The following is a 16015-nucleotide window of genomic DNA, read 5'->3' as shown; positions in this document are numbered from 1 at the left end:
CGCCGAAAACGCATTTTGCCATGTTAGAGATCACTCCAGCTTTCTGTAGGTGGGAAAAAATTTCGCATAGGTGTCAGTGATGTTCAGTCGGGTCTCTGGAGTAGAGTATATCATGTAGGTAGGCAAAACACCCCAGAGGATGTTGTCCACATTTCGATACCACATTTGTGCGGCACTGTGTAGGCTGTAGCGCAGTTTATCTTACTGAAGATGTTAGCTCCTGAGATGACGTTATTGTCGGTGGAGAGGAGTGGTACCAGATAGTGGTTAGGGATGGTTCGGGTGTTGAGTTGACAGTAATTGCCCCAAGGGCACCAGGAACTGTTGTCATTGGGTGTGAGGTGAAGAGCTGAAGTCCAGGGGCTTATGGAAGGGCAAAGTACACTGGCGGTGAGTACCTCTTTGAACGAGTTTTGTATGATTTTGCTCTTGTGAGAGGGCAGGGGTGGGCATGGGTAATGACAGTCTAATGCACAGCGTCGTGCTGGGATACTGGATGGCTGGATGAGGATTAGGAATTCTGCAAGGAGCTGAGCATATGGGCCTGAAACTGCCAGCTGTTTCATGGCAAAGCACATGACGGGGTAGGAGCTGGAGGTGCTATCAGCTAAACAGCATTTTGCTGTGTCTGCCGATACACTGTAATGACTGAGGAAGTCGGTGCCCACAATGGGGTCAATAACATCTGCATTCGTGAAGATCCATGGGAGTTCATGCTGGAAACCTAGATCGAGCAGACAACTGTAAGTAGGAGTGGCTAAGTTGTTGTTGGTGGTGATGTGGAGGGAAGAACAGAGGCCAAGATTTAAGAGTAGTTTGCAAGTGAATGTGGATAAGTTGGGGCCAGTGTTGATGAGGTAGTGGATAGGGGGGCTAGTGTCATTCAAGACCCATATGAATAGCACTGTGAATTGGTACAGCAATGGGGCATGCCTACTGCCAGTTGCTGCCAGGGTTTGGAGACCAGAAGCACAGATGACTGCAGTTGGTTGCGTTCTTGCTTGCCAAACCTCTCGTGGTACCAGCAAGAGGTGCCTAGTTCACAATGGTTGTCATGGGGGCAGTTAGAACCATGCTGGCAGGGGCAGCTGTTTTCGCCTGGGCCAGCATCGTGTGTGTGAGGGCGGTCAGTGCCTGACAGTGAGTGTGTGAGGTTTAGGCGGGCGACGCTGGTGGTAAGTGCTGCAATCTTGGAGCTCAGGCGTGTCAGAATCTGGTAGAGGTCTGGCGTCTGCATGCTGATCAGATGATCATTATCGGCAGGTAGTGAAAATGACATTGCACACATGGTGTCTTGGGGAAGGGTAGCAGGGATGGGTGAATGGCCGGCCAGAGCCATGAGGTGGTAGCCGGTGCTCCACGCTGCAGAGGAAGTGGGGAAGGAGTTCAGGATTTTGACCAGTTTATTGGCCAATACCGCTGCATCACTCTAACGATAGATGGGCATATGAGGCCAGGGCAGCCTGTATGGGGGCGGAAAGGCACACAAGCCAGCAGTTTAGGAGCAGGCCTTCTAGGACGATGTATGGTTCCGAGAGTGCTCAGATGTGAAACAGCAACCAGGATGGGTGCATTTTGTTGCACTGCTCAGATGATAACAAATTACGTGCCCATTGCATTCTGAGGGTATGTAGCTGGATATGATTGGTTCTTTTAGTTTAGTGTAGCTGCCATAACTTGAGCGGCAGTTGTTGGGTTGATCTGGCCGACAATGATCCTAAACATTGGTCAGCTGAGTCAAATGGTTCTGTAGTGCTGACAGTTGCCTGCAGAGTTGTGACACCTCCGAAGTGCTTGTAGGTGGGGCGGAATGGGTAACTGGGCATAGAACCTGTTGGGCGTGACCACCATAGGGGTGGGAAGGTGTGGCAGTGACACTATGACTTAACAATGTGGGCAGTGTGTCACTAAATGCAGGGTGGTGCTAACAAGCAATATTTCGGAGAAGAAGGTAGGCGGGACACATACGGTTTGGACCACAAAATACAAACTTTGCTGTGTGTGTTGTGGGAAGGAGTGTTCAGTATGCCTCATGGTAACATTTTGAGTTGTCTGGGCGCGCAGCTGTCAGCTGTGGGAATGGTGTGGAGGGATAGTGTATGTTTAGGGGCACAGGGAGGATGAGGGAGGGGTGCAGTGGTGCACACACAGGGAGAGCATATGCGGAAGGGTGTGGTGGTGCATGTGGGAAGATGGTGCGCGTGAAGTGGTGAGGGAGGAGTGGAGAAGGCAAGGGGCAGGTGGGGGTGTGAGCGGGGTGCATCTGGTCGGCTTAATGGGAGCTGATTTTGTGACCACATGGGGTGTGCTAATTGAAATAATAAAAATGAAAAACCAGTGTGTTTCAGCAATGAGACTCGGTGGTTTGGTTTAGAGGGAGCCACCAGTCGTGGAATGATTTAGGTTCCCTTCTATACTCCTAAGGGGCATAAATACCTAAGCGATGCACTAATTAAGGAAGATGAAAATAAATAATAGGGCATGCTGGAAGAGCTGTGTGGACTGGTTCTGAGACACTGTTCCTAAAAGCTAACAACTATAGCAAAATTCAACAAGTTAATACCTCTTAATCATGGAGGGCCCTTGCTGGGGATGGAGTCTGGACAGGGCGAACCATGAATGGCTTACAGCCTTTGTTCAGTGTGATCTGGTGGTTTGGGAAAACCCACTTCAGAGACATGTTTGGTAGCAAAGGGGGTGCCAAAACACCCGGGATGGAATCATAATAGACCCACCTGGTACTCCTGGTGCGCACTGCACTTACTGCACTAGTCACACTACGCTGCATGCAGTATTCCAACTGCTGATACTGGGAGGACAGACCAGGCAACTGGCATCAGGATCTGTACGCCTGTAGTCAATAGAAGCACCTCGAGTGGACTCAGCTTGGGAAGGCAGTGGAGAATAACGTGCTATCACTCCACTTGTTAAACAAAGTGTGGCAGAACACAGACACTGAACACGGGGTAAGAATTCTGCTGTTCGCTCATACCCTTGTGAAATGCAGCAGACAGTGATGCAAGCCACATGGCTTTGTGCAGGTGGCTACGTGGCCAGGAGGTGTTGCCTCGCCAGAGCAGAACAAGAGACTGCTCGTGCAACTGTTTTGTGTGGGTGATGTGTCTGGAAAGCATGGCTGTCTAAGCTCTCCCTCTAGTGGAAGTAACCAGTGGGGGTGTTGGGGGTCTGATTTCCAGTCTGCGCAGCCTGTCATCTGCTGCTACAGGTGGAGGTGATGTAAGGAGTTGCCACAATGTAATTGATTATCTCTTTGCTTGCAATTTGTTTTTTCTTTTTTTAGAAGGTCCTCATCAAATATGGTTTATTTAATAGATTATAAACCTATGGATAGTGCATCGCTGTGTAAAAGTGCCCATATGTTCCCAAACCTGTTACTTCAATGGTCTAAAATCAAGAAGAAAAAAATAAAAAATAACCATTAAATTGCCACTGCCACTTCGAGCCCTAAATAAAACAGGATTAATCAGAACTTAGCCTCTTCAGGCATTGGCATCTCCCCTAAAATCTCTTCCTCAGTTATTTTGTTGATTGGACACTTGCCGCAGACAAAGTGGGTACTAATAGTATTCATCATGCAGATTAATGGTTGCTTTAGGTAAAATAGTACTTAACTAATGAATCCAGATCTTGTTTACTAGTGGGCTAATAATATGGTACCACAAAGCCAACAAGTTCCAGGACAACTTATTTAGTGCTTGCTTACCAAATTCAGCACAATGAGTCAATTTCAGTACCTCACAACAAATTCAGCGCATTGAGTTGTCTTTTGATCTCACAGGTACCATGTACCAAAATTGCCAAATAATTGAATCATCTATCCCTACGAGAGTCTCCACAACAGGGCACTAGCTGGAACAGAACTGGAAAGGAAATCAACTCCAAATAAGTAATACTCAAACTTTCAACACCACTACAGGCAGCTTGTGAATAATCACACTTCTTGTCTAAATTTCTTTAGGATTTAAATCAAGTAACTATGCCCTAGTTGCTTTTCAAAGCTGCACAGGATCTAACTTGAACACTCTCCCTTTATAATGAGCTTAGGAAAACATCACCTAATTCGTGATTTATGGTGACTGAACGCTGAATATCACCAGCAAGTCAACTCTCAGGTTCAACTTCCCAACACAGTACCTCTGCAACCCGACTTGTACAAAGCAGTGTGTACACGCAAAACTCTCTTGTCTCTATCAAGAACGGCCCTACTCTTAAAACCATATTGAACCATATCAGAACAATTAACTTAAATAAATGAATAACCTTAGACGACTTTTAACAATGTAAGATTATTGAATTCAGCTGTCATGATGTGGAATAGTGGCGTGCTCCAGCTGCCCGCACTGGATCTATGCTGCTCACAGTGTGGTTATACAAGTATCTCTGGTGTGATCAGGCATGGCTGCTTCTTGCTTTCTCCCAGGTCTTCCTTTCTCTATAACAATATACACCCAAGACATTTACATCATGTAACATTAGGCTATACATGTCCGTAACTTCTAAGTTTACACATTGCTTTAATTCTTCTGTGATTAGTTGAGCCAACACGTAATCTGTAACATACTGTGAAATATTATTTTTGTATGTAACAAACTCCTCCTCCCTCTACAGAAATGAAATGTTAACCTAAATCCTATAATACGTAACATATGTATACCAGCAGTGAGATGGTCTTTGGAGAGGCAGGATATGTGAACTGGCTTTAATGACTGTAATTCATCAGTGAAACTAAGAAGTTCATTCAGTTTATTCCTCAGTACTTGAATATTCTAATTTCATAAAGGTAGTTAACATTTTGCATTGATAAAAGTATAATTGTGTGGAAATAAAATATCTACTGGCTGCTGAAAATTGTCAGCTAACAATTATGTTTACAGGTACAACCTATTAAAATTATGCTTTTTAGTTTCTTTCTCAAACTGGTTGTTTGTTTCAGTCCTAACTTGTCTTAAAACTTGGTTCCTTTCTGTCCTCCATACCCTAAAGAGGAAGTTGCCCCAACACCCGTAACAACTAATATTGTTGCCAATCGTGGCTGTATCTCCCCTCTTATTTTTTCTGCTATTAACCTGATCAGTTTTACTTCCCCTTTCCTATTGAGGTGAAGGTCATGTCTATTATAATCCTGTGTACTGATATAATCAACAAGAACTAAACTAACATGTGACCATGCACACAACATTATTCTCCCTAGCAGTCTAATCTGCCTCAGATTTTCTGCAGACTGTGCTGGTTTTTGGTATGCACTAAATAAAATGACATTCTCTTTCTTTTACAGAAGAATAAACCAGCTGATTTCAAAAATAATGCAAATGCTAATGTTATGCTAATTTCTTATGAAATGTTTTCAAGATACTATGATGACATTGAAAAATATGAGTTTGACCTGCTCATTTGTGATGAAGGCCATCGTTTAAAAAACAGTGCTATTAAAATATATGTGGTAAGTATGATTTTTGTTATTGGTGTAATAACTAACATAAAATATATTTGGTTAGTGTGTATCATAAGCAAGGAAAACCAATGTAACAGCGAGAGTGTACTAATACTCAGTTCTGCTTCAACAATTGAAATATTTCATTTAATAATAATAGTAATAATAATAATAATAATAATAATAAAAATAATAATAATAAAGTCAGGGGCAGCTCGTTCTTAATGGCTAGAGTGGCCCAGCCCCATCAAACATTTTGTGATATAATTATATTTTTTGTGTTTTTTTTTCAGTATTATATCAGAAAGTCTGAGTATGAAATGATTTTGGTATAGTAAAAGCGGCAGAGACCAGAGGTAAACAGGCTCAGTTTCCACTGTCGATTACAGGCACGTAATGTCAGTTTGCCTGTAGCTGGGCCCAGCCTTACTGCTGCCCTTTCTCACTCCTTCAGGCGACCTGCACTTGCTCCACACCCTGGCTCCTAAATGTGCAGTCACAGTGACATGGCTAAGCTGTTTGCCTTTCTCCACCTCACCCCTTGCCATACCATAGCTTAGGGCTGCCTCTGGCAGGCCTTGCGGATGGACCAGCTCACACACACCCCTCGTTCCCCACACACCAGTGAACCCTGCTGTCTCTCTCTTTCTTCCTTGCCCACCTGTCTACACGTCTCCGCGTCTTCACCATGTTTGGGGCCAGTCAGGTGTGGCCCATAGCCAGAGCCGTACAATGTGATACTGGCAGAACAACAAAAGCTGAATCCCCCCCACCCGTCCCCCATTACATTACATGAATACTTGTTCCATAGATTATGAATATGACATTTCATAATGGTGTGGAAAATGTCAGTTTAACAAAAGTTTTCTTTACACAATACAATTAATTAAATAATAGATTTTTATACAGTTATTACTTCATGTCTAAAAAAAACATCTATTGAGTAGAAAGAGTTGTCTTTCAGAGTGTCTTTTAATTTGTTTTTACATGCTGGTTGGCTATCTGTCAGACTTTTAATGATATTTGGCAAATGAACAAAGTCTTTTGTGGCAGCCTAGTTCATCCTTTTTTGTGCCAAAGTCAGATTTAACCCAGAATAATGAAGAGCTTGAGTTGTAGCTATGCACATTGCTATTTTTTGTATTGGGAAGGCTCATTAATAACAAATATCGTAAGTGAATGTATGTATTGTGAAGGTACTGTGAATATCATGTTCCTTAAATAAATGTCTGTAGGTGATCTTGGATGGGCTCCAGCTATTATTCTGATTACACACTTTTGTGAGGTGATCTTGGATGGACTCCAGCTATTATTCAGATTACACACTTTTGTGCAATGAATACTTTTTCTCTTAATGATGAATTATCCCAAAATATGGTTCCATATGAAAGCAGTGAGTGAAAGTAGGCATAGTGGGCTAATTTACTGATATGTTTATAACCAAAATTTACAATACCCCAACAGCATAAGTAGCTGAATCTAACCATTACAGCAGATCATCAATGTGTTTCTTCCAATTCAATTTTTCATCAATACACACACTCAGAAATTTTGAATACTCTGCCTTAGTGACAGACCTCTGTTCATAGACTATATTTATCAATGGTGTTGAGCGATTTACTGTACAGAATTGTATATACTGTGTTTTCTCAAAATTTGCTGAGAGTCCATTTGCAGAGAACCATTTAATAATTTTCTGAAAGACATTATTTACAATTTCCTCAACTGGTTCTTGTTTGTTGAGTGTGATTACTATACTTGTATCATCAGCAAAAAGAACTAGCTTTGCATCTTCATGAAGAATAATAAACCAAGACTGAACCCTGTTGGACACCATTCTTGGTACCTCCCCAGGCAGAGGATTCTGCTGATTTTTGCAGACTATCTGTACTGTTAGTTTCAACCTTCTGCATTCTTCCAGTTAAATATGCATTAAACCATTTGTGCACTGTCCCACTCATACTATAATTCTTAAGCTTATCTAGAAGAATTTAATGATTCACTCAGTCAAAATTCTTTGAGAGATCACAAAATGTCCCAATGGGTGATGTTTGGTTATTCAAACCATTTAATGTATGATCATTGAAAGCATATATAGCAGTTTTTGTTGAAAAGCTTTTCTGAAAACCAAACTGACATTTTGTTGGTACTTCATTTTTATAAATATTGATGATACTCTTGGATACATTACTTTTTCGAGAATTTTGGATAAAGGTGGCAAAAGTGAGATTGGGCAGTAGTTCTTAGCATCAGATCTAGCCCCTTTTTTATGCAATGGTTTAACAAAATCATATTTCAGTCCATTTGGAAAAATGACCGGTTTCAGTGAGCCAATACATATGTGGCTGAGAATCCTACTTATCTGTTGGGAACAATCTTTTAGAATTGCCATCAGTTCCAAGTGAGCTTTTACTTTTGAGCGAATTTATTATTTTTCTAATTTCAGTAGGAGAAATCTGTCTTCCTGCAATTTGTTCTGTACAGATATAGTATGTTGGATTTTGTAATGTTAATGTAGATTTAATAAAAATGAAGTATTATTGAAAAATATTATTTAAATGAGTCCTATAGGTGAGAAATATTGCACTCAACAAATTAAATGTGCCATGGCAGTAAATAAATTATACAAACTTTCTAAAAGAACTGAGAGTAAAACAAAATCTATGTCTTTTTGTTTGTGGCAGCTATTGTACATTGATTTTATCATGGTGTACTATAAAGAACAGATTTTATTTGCTCCTATTAAATTATTAATAAGCTAGGAACCATTAATAGAAAGTAAAATGAAAAGGGCTGTAATCAAGTGCTGAAAACACATTCCTTTACAAGAATTCTGTTCTTATTATAACTGTACCTTCCATTTCCTTGCTTTGAGTGCAGCAAACTCATTGATAATAACATTGGAGTGAAATTTAGCGATATGTTGTACTTTATCAAGATTGTTCAATTTAAGAGTCTGCTTCACCTGTACTCATCCTTCTGTAGCTTTTTTATCATCTTTAATTTGATGAAACTGCATTGTAATTGTCATAAATATCCTCAAAGCTATTTTGATGTTTGGATAAGCAGCTTGTAACCCCTACTTCATTAAAAAAAAAAAAAAAAAAAAAAAAAAAAAAAAAAAAAAAAAAAAAAAAAAAAAAGGTGTTCCTTGATATCCGAATGAGAATTTGACTCAGTGCTCTCCGTCATCTCATTCTACTGGAATTTGAAAGCAGCTATTTCGTTAACTATCTCATCTGTATAAATATTTCTGTTATATTTGTCACTAAAATCTATGGCATATTTTAAAAAATAAGATATAGAGCTCTGTTTTAATGCTTTCTTGGCAGGAAATGAAAGTGAGATGAAATGGTGTGTTGTATGTGGGATGTGTTTCCCTTTTCATTTATCATTCTATCAAATATTTGGAAGTAGTTTCACCCCAGTCCTCAGTTGGCAGAAATTTCTGCAAAAATACATTTCATTCCATTTTAAAGAAGGATCATCAAGCTGACACTACTCAACTATAGACCTGTATTGGGCCAGTTCATTGTAGAGTTCTGGAACACATTTTACGCTCACATATGATCTTTCTGGAGACCAATAGTCTCTTCTGTATGAATCAACATGGGTTCTACAAACAAAAATAATTTGAAACCCAGCTCGACCTGTTCATCCGCAAGACTCAGAAAGCAGTATATACTGGCAGTGATTGATACGATGTTCCTTGACTTCCAGAAGGCCTTCAGTACAGTTCTGTACTATTGCCTAGTGAATAAAATATGAATGTATGCCAGATAAGTTTTGTGATTCAATTTCAGAGTTCTTAGTAAATAGAACTTGGCATATTCTTAATGGAGAACAATCTTCCAGATGTAAAAGTAACTTTGGGTGTAGCCTAATGGAGTGTTATAGGGCTATTAATGTTCATTGTATATGATTAACCTAGTGTATAACAGAGGAAGTTCAATGTTGCTGCTCTTGAATAATGCTGTTGCCTACAGAGAAGACATAACACTAGAAACTGTACAAAATGAATGAAGACTACAGAGATTCACACTTTGTATAGGGATTGGCAGTTGACCCTCAACATAAACAAACATAACATACTGTACATAAATAGGGCAAAAGATCTGTTATTGCTTGGTTACATGATTTCTGGACAATTGTTGGAAGCAGTCACAACCATAGAGTATCTAGAAGTATGTGTATGGAGTGATATAAAGTGGAACTGTTACATAAAACTAATCACAGTAAGGCAGTTGTCAAACTAAGATTCTTTGGAAGAAGCATCGGTAAATGTGGCTTGCCAAAGGAGGAAGCTGCTCACTGAACCCTTGTATGTTTGAGTATTGTGCATCAGTAAGAACCCCCTGACAGATAGTATTTAATAGAGACAGTCAGATTGGGGTATAAAGAAGAGCAGCATCAGCATGTTTTGTTACAAGTTTTTTTTTTTGAAAAAGAGTCAACTGATATGTAGCTTTCTCCAGTGTATACCTCAAAACAGACCATGAAAGTAAAGTTAGGGATAGCTGACCGTGTACAGAGGCTACATGATGGGAGCAGGAGTGAAGGAATTGACAGTGGTAGCACAATGTGCTCCACCTGCACAGTATATGGTGGCTTGTGAGTGCTGATGTAAATGTAGATATATATAGATATCTGGGAAGAAACTTTGAAGGGATGTTAGATAGTGATAGTTGCCCAACACAAATTGATGCTGTCAAGAATATAATTGTACAGAGATTGTGGTAGTGGTGCAAACTGGATGTACAGGCATACCGGTAAGTGACCATGACACCATACCTGCTGAAACTTGAAGTTTTTCTGAATTATTAAGTTATTGTTGGAATTGAGATGTTATTTTAGGTGCTTAAAATTCTTAAAAATGTACTTCACAAACTTAGTTGTTAATGTCACACTTTTCTTGCAGATGTTATCAAAGTTGCAATGCAAGAGACGAATACTGCTTACAGGAACTCCAGTACAGAATGACCTTCAAGAGTTTTATACCCTAGTTGATTTTGTAAATCCTGGAGTACTTGGTCCATTGTCAGGTAAATACAAGTTATTTTGGGTTGGATGGCGGGAAATTTTAAGCCATTATTATTGTTGTAGTCTTCAGTCTGAAGACAGGTTTGATGAAGCTCTTCAAGCAAATCTATCCTGAGCAGATCTCTTAATCTCTGTGTACCTGCTGCAGCCTATCTCCATTTGAAGCTGCTTGCTGTATTCATCCCTTGGTCTCCCTCCACAATTCTTGCCCTCAACTCTTCCTTCTATTACCAAACTGATGAATCCTTGACGCCAAGATGTGAATTATTAAACAAAACCCATTAGTCAAGCTATATCATAAATTTACATTCTCCCCAATTTGATTCATTACTTCCTCAATAGTTATTCAATCTTTACATCTAATCTTCAACATTTGTCTGTAGCACCATATTTCAAAATCATCTATTCTATTTGTATCTGAACTGATTTTTTCCATGTTTCACTTTGGTACAAGGCTGCATTCTACACACATAATTTCATAAAAGGCTTCCTAACTCTGCAATTTATATTTAATATTTTTCAGAAATATATCATCTATTTCAGCCATTGTCAGTTATTTTGTTGCCCAAGTAGCAAAATTTGTCTACTACTTCTCGTATGCCATTTCCTAATCTAATTCCCTCAGCATAGCCTCATTTAATTTGGTTACATCCTGTTACTTTTATTTTACACTAGATGTTACCCACTGATTCGCTCACGTATCAGTAGTTTTGTTATGATGAGTGATGGTGAGTAAGCAAGCTAGTAATTTTACAAGGTATCTGTGTCTGTTATTTTCTGTATGTCACATCACATTATATTTTCTAACTGTATTTAAAAAATGCCTTGATTCATTACATTTTTGATCAATCTCCCTGTGATGGCTAATTTATGATCAACATATTCAGTCAATAGATCATAATCAAACACTGCCTCACCAAAAGCCTCCCACAGTCCAAATGTGAAGGTACAACTCTGTATTAGTCATACAGCTTTTAAATGATTACTTTTGTTGTGAGTCTTTAAACATTTTGGATGCTATAAGAGATGCATGATGCTCAGCGTCTAAAATGTGACGGGCTTGTGACTGTCCTAATGTATCTGTAGCACTTGATGCCGCCTGACATTCTGCATGCAAGTTCTGGCAGACATGAGAGTGCTCTGAGGTTTGATAGAGTCAAGTAACTTTCGTAGCTTGAGCTCTTTAGAACTATGCAGTAAATCAGACTTAAGTTTGTGAGGCTTATAGTAACTGTTTTAACTATGGTTTTTGGGCATACCATCTTGTTTTATTGTTGTATCTTCACCAAAACTCTCCAGCACTGCCATGTGGTGTAAGAACTTAATATCATAAAACTCTCTCACAGGAACATTGGATTTGAACTGTTCTCAGAATGGTATATAGACACTAAGAGCTGCCGACCACAGCACTAGTATCTTCTGCATGCCACTTACATACACCAATTGAGAAATAAGATATAACTTTCTAAAGTAGCCTATGGTCTTGCTCAGAGTTCAAGGCATCTCCGTACCAAATATCATTGAAATTAGTTCTGCGGTAGAGTTGCGAAAACACAGCAGAGTGAGTTACTTTTGCAGTTAATAACATTGGTATTATTATGGAAGTATGTATTAAACATATTGAGAATTGACTAAGCATTGTATTGATTATGTTGAATCATATGTAGAAACATACCATCCAGTAAAACCATTTTCAAAAAATATGATAAAAGTTCAAAAGTGAAAGATGAAATGGCTTTTTCAAAGAGTAATTATTGTTCCATATTCTATGTTATATTCTTCAAATCAGTAAATATGTTGTACAACAAACATTCTGAAGTGACCTATGTTCTTCCTCAGCATTCAAGCTATCTCCATACCAAATTTTATCAAAATTTGTTCAGCAGTTTAATCATGAAAGTGTAACAAACAGAGTTACTTTCACATTTATAATATTATTATGGATTTATTGATCATTTTATAACATACTTTTAAAACAACTACTTTCAAACTCCTCCACCGTATCTGATGAATTAGGTCATTGGCAGAACTCCCAAATTTTTATTTTTCCTCCTTGAATTTTAATACTTTATCCAAATTTCTCCTTTGTTTCATTCAGAGTTTGCTCTATTTACGGTCTGAGTAACATCTAGGATAGATTACAGCACTGTATCATTTACTTCTCAACTACTGCTTGCCTTTCATGTCCTTTGACCATTGTAACTACAGTCTTGTTTCTGTACAAGTTGTGGATAACTTTTTGCTCCCTGTATGTTGTCTCTGATACATTAAGATTTTCAAATAGTGTATTCCAGCCAACATTGTCAAACATGTTCTCTATATCTACAAATGCTATAAGTTTACGTTTCTTTTGCCTACCTTCTAACATAAGACATAGGTTCAATATTGCCTCACATGTCCCTCCATTTCTCCAGATCTCGTACTGATCTCCCTTGAGTTGGCTTCACCCAGTTTTTCCATTATTAAGCAAATAATTAGGATCAGTATTTGTCAGCCATGACTTTTTAAAGTGGTAGTTCAAGAATATTCACAGTTGTCAGGACCTGCCTTCGTAGGAAACTGGAATTGTTACATTCTTCCTGAAGACTTGAGAGTATTTCACCAATGTCATATACATATCTTGCACACCAGGTGTAGTAGTTTTGTTATAGCTGGCTTTCCCACGGATCTGAATCGTTCTACTATTTCTCAGTAATCTACATCTACATACATACTCCAAAAGTTACTGTACAATCAGAGGCACCCAAATGCAACGGTGTGTGTGTGTGTACATACATACTCCAAAAGTTACTGTACAATCAGAGGCACCCAAATGCAACGGTGTGTGTGTGTGTGTGTGTGTGTGTGTGTGTGTGTGTGTGTGTGTGCGTGTGTGCGTGTGTGCGTGCACACGCCCCCTCCTGGAATCTGTATAGAGGCATTTATTCATTACAGAATTCTCTGCAGATTAACATTGCCTGGCATGACGGGAAATATTATGACTTTAAAAGTGAGTACTTGTCTTGGGATTTTTTTGGCTTGTAGCCTTTCTTGAGAAATTAATATTCCAGGCATTGTGGCAGTTTTGGGACTGTGCTGCAGTGAAGATGGATACAAACCTTTACAGAATAATGCTGAAATAGTGTCACTAATCACTTCTGTCTCTTGCTCGTACAGCCTTTCTTTTGGAGCTGGAGGGAGGGACCAGTGCAATACCATGAAGTGCAAATTTCAATGCAACATAAGAATGGCAACAGTATACTGAATGTCCCTGTCATCCATCTCCATCTTTCTGAAGAACTGAGTAACCAATTGAAAGGAAAATGAGACAGTTCTGTACTGGAGAGAAAACTGACAAGAAATAATAAAAATAAATTAAAGCCGACATTGAAAAATATCATTAAACAGATGATAATTGTGCTGAGCAACAAGATCGACAACTAGCTTTGTGGCAGTGTGAAGCTAATATTCTCTCTGCACTTGAAGAAAGTAACAGGAATTAATTGTTTGGGGAGCCAATGTTAAATGTATTAACTCCATTTCTGACAAGAGGAATTTTTAAAAGTGCGTAAGTTGGAAGATAGGCGTCAGCAGCCACAGATTGTGTAACGACATTGCTCATATTTCTCTGACATCCCACTTGGCTGATTGCTATTCCATCTCTGGCGCATCCCATCTACCATGGGATACTGAATCCAAACACCCACCTTCAGCAACACAGTGCGCCTAGTACATCGCCACAGTGACATGTTACCATTGCAACAATGAGAATAGTGCAAGCATTTCAGTGAGCTGTGTCTTTATTGCTTTCAGCCAATCCTTTTGAGAAAATTTTGGTGGTAGTGTTGTGTGCAATGTGAGTATTATGAGCAGTTTGATATTTGGTTTATTGGTACTGTTGTAGGACATTCAACACTGTAATTGTGAATAGTCGATTTAGTCTAGTTAAATGTTATCATCTTTATCATTGAATGCCTGTTTGACCAGAAGCCTGGAGGCTAACATCCCTGAATGGTTTAGAAGTTTTAGTGAAAATTTAAACATTAAACTAGATTAAACGAATGGAAGTATTAAATCATAGAATGCAAGTATAAATTCTCTACAGAGTTAAAAGAAACTAAGACTGATTTAAATGATGGTATCCAATAGCAGGATTTTCAATTAAATTGGAAATAAAATGAGTTAACACTAATCTTGAGCATAATAAAATAGAGATAAATGATCAAACTTTGCAATTACAGATGACAAAGTATGCTTTAAGAGGAAGTCAAATGATGGAGAACTTGAACAATATGATTTGGTTCACAGTCAGGTTAATGAACAATTTAGGGAAGTAAATAGTGATTTAAAACAAATTCAATATTTAGCTGAACAAAAATTGCATGAAGTACATAATCAAATCTCAGGCATGCAAGTATGGTTAAATTCTTTAGAGCACATATGCTGTATTTTATCTCTTTATCAGTCTCATTTTTTGGACATCAGTATTCCCTTTCACCTGCTTAATTTGGTGCATTTTTATATTATATATATTGTATGTTATCCAAGGATTTCTACTAAGTTTTGTCTTTTTAGCTACTGCAATCTTTGCTACCTTCACTATTTTATGTCTCAAAGCAACCCAAAGCATCTTCTATTGTACTCCTTCCCCCTGTTCCAATTGTTGCCTAATGATACATACAAAATTCCCAACAACCTATGGTTCTTTTAACTTATACAGGTCCCATATCATTAATTGCCTCCCTCCATGCAGTTTTTGTAGTTTTAATCTGCAGCTCATAACCAATTAATTATGATGTTAAGTTATGCCCCTGCAAATATTTTTGCAGTTTAAAATGCAGTTTTGAAGTCTCTGACTTGCCATTATGTAATCTATGTGAAACCTTATTGTGTCTCCAGGTCTCTTTCACATATACAGTCTTCTTTCAGGATTCTGAAACCAGGTATTAGCAATGATTAAATTATACTCTGTGCAGAATTCCACCTGTCATTCCTTTTTCCTAGTCCATATTCGCTTACTAGTTTGCCTACTCTTTTTCCTACCACCAAATTCCAGTCACACTGAAATATTCAGGCTTTTGGATGAAGTCCTTTCTCAGAAGAAAACTCTCACGTATTCACACACCAACAACCTGCATGCCCATGGCTATTGTCTCCAGGCACCAAAGTCCACTATGACTGTGACTTTGTCAAAAAACTTTAATTTGTCTGTATTATTTTTCATTGTACATGTCTGTGACATCTTGACGCCTGCTCTATGTGGGGAGTAGCAATCTATTTTTTCCATATTGTTGAATATAAGTTCCTTTATCAGCTATTATTTATGTCACAAAAGCTGATAATTATCTTTTCTTGTTCAAATGTGCAACAAATACACTACAAAAATTGCCAATTCTGTTTCCTTATTGCTCTTTACACTTTTATACTGAATGTTCATTAAGTTGTATCCCATAGAACAAACACACTGCATCCTGTTTTTTTACCGCCCTTTGACAATAGGTGCAGCAGGTGACTAACGGAAACAGTGTTGCCATTTCACCCAGT

General features: G+C 38.7%; 1 protein-coding gene across 2 annotated transcripts in view; it reads left to right on the top strand.

Annotated features, from left to right (window-relative positions):
- LOC124787908 (DNA repair and recombination protein RAD54B-like) overlaps positions 1 to 16015 on the top strand; it is a 332405-nt gene that overhangs the window by 171545 nt on the left and 144845 nt on the right. For both annotated transcript variants that reach the window (XM_047254891.1, XM_047254890.1), the window contains exons 8-9: positions 5297 to 5461; positions 10371 to 10494. In XM_047254891.1, coding sequence (XP_047110847.1) covers positions 5297 to 5461; positions 10371 to 10494 — 289 coding nt within the window. The remainder of the gene's footprint in view (positions 1 to 5296; positions 5462 to 10370; positions 10495 to 16015) is intronic.

This window comes from Schistocerca piceifrons, chromosome 3 (assembly GCF_021461385.2).
Source record: "Schistocerca piceifrons isolate TAMUIC-IGC-003096 chromosome 3, iqSchPice1.1, whole genome shotgun sequence".
Lineage (NCBI taxonomy): Eukaryota > Metazoa > Arthropoda > Insecta > Orthoptera > Acrididae > Schistocerca > Schistocerca piceifrons.
The sequence above is the reverse complement of the archived record's forward strand: the minus strand, read 5'-3'. Positions and strand labels throughout refer to the sequence as shown.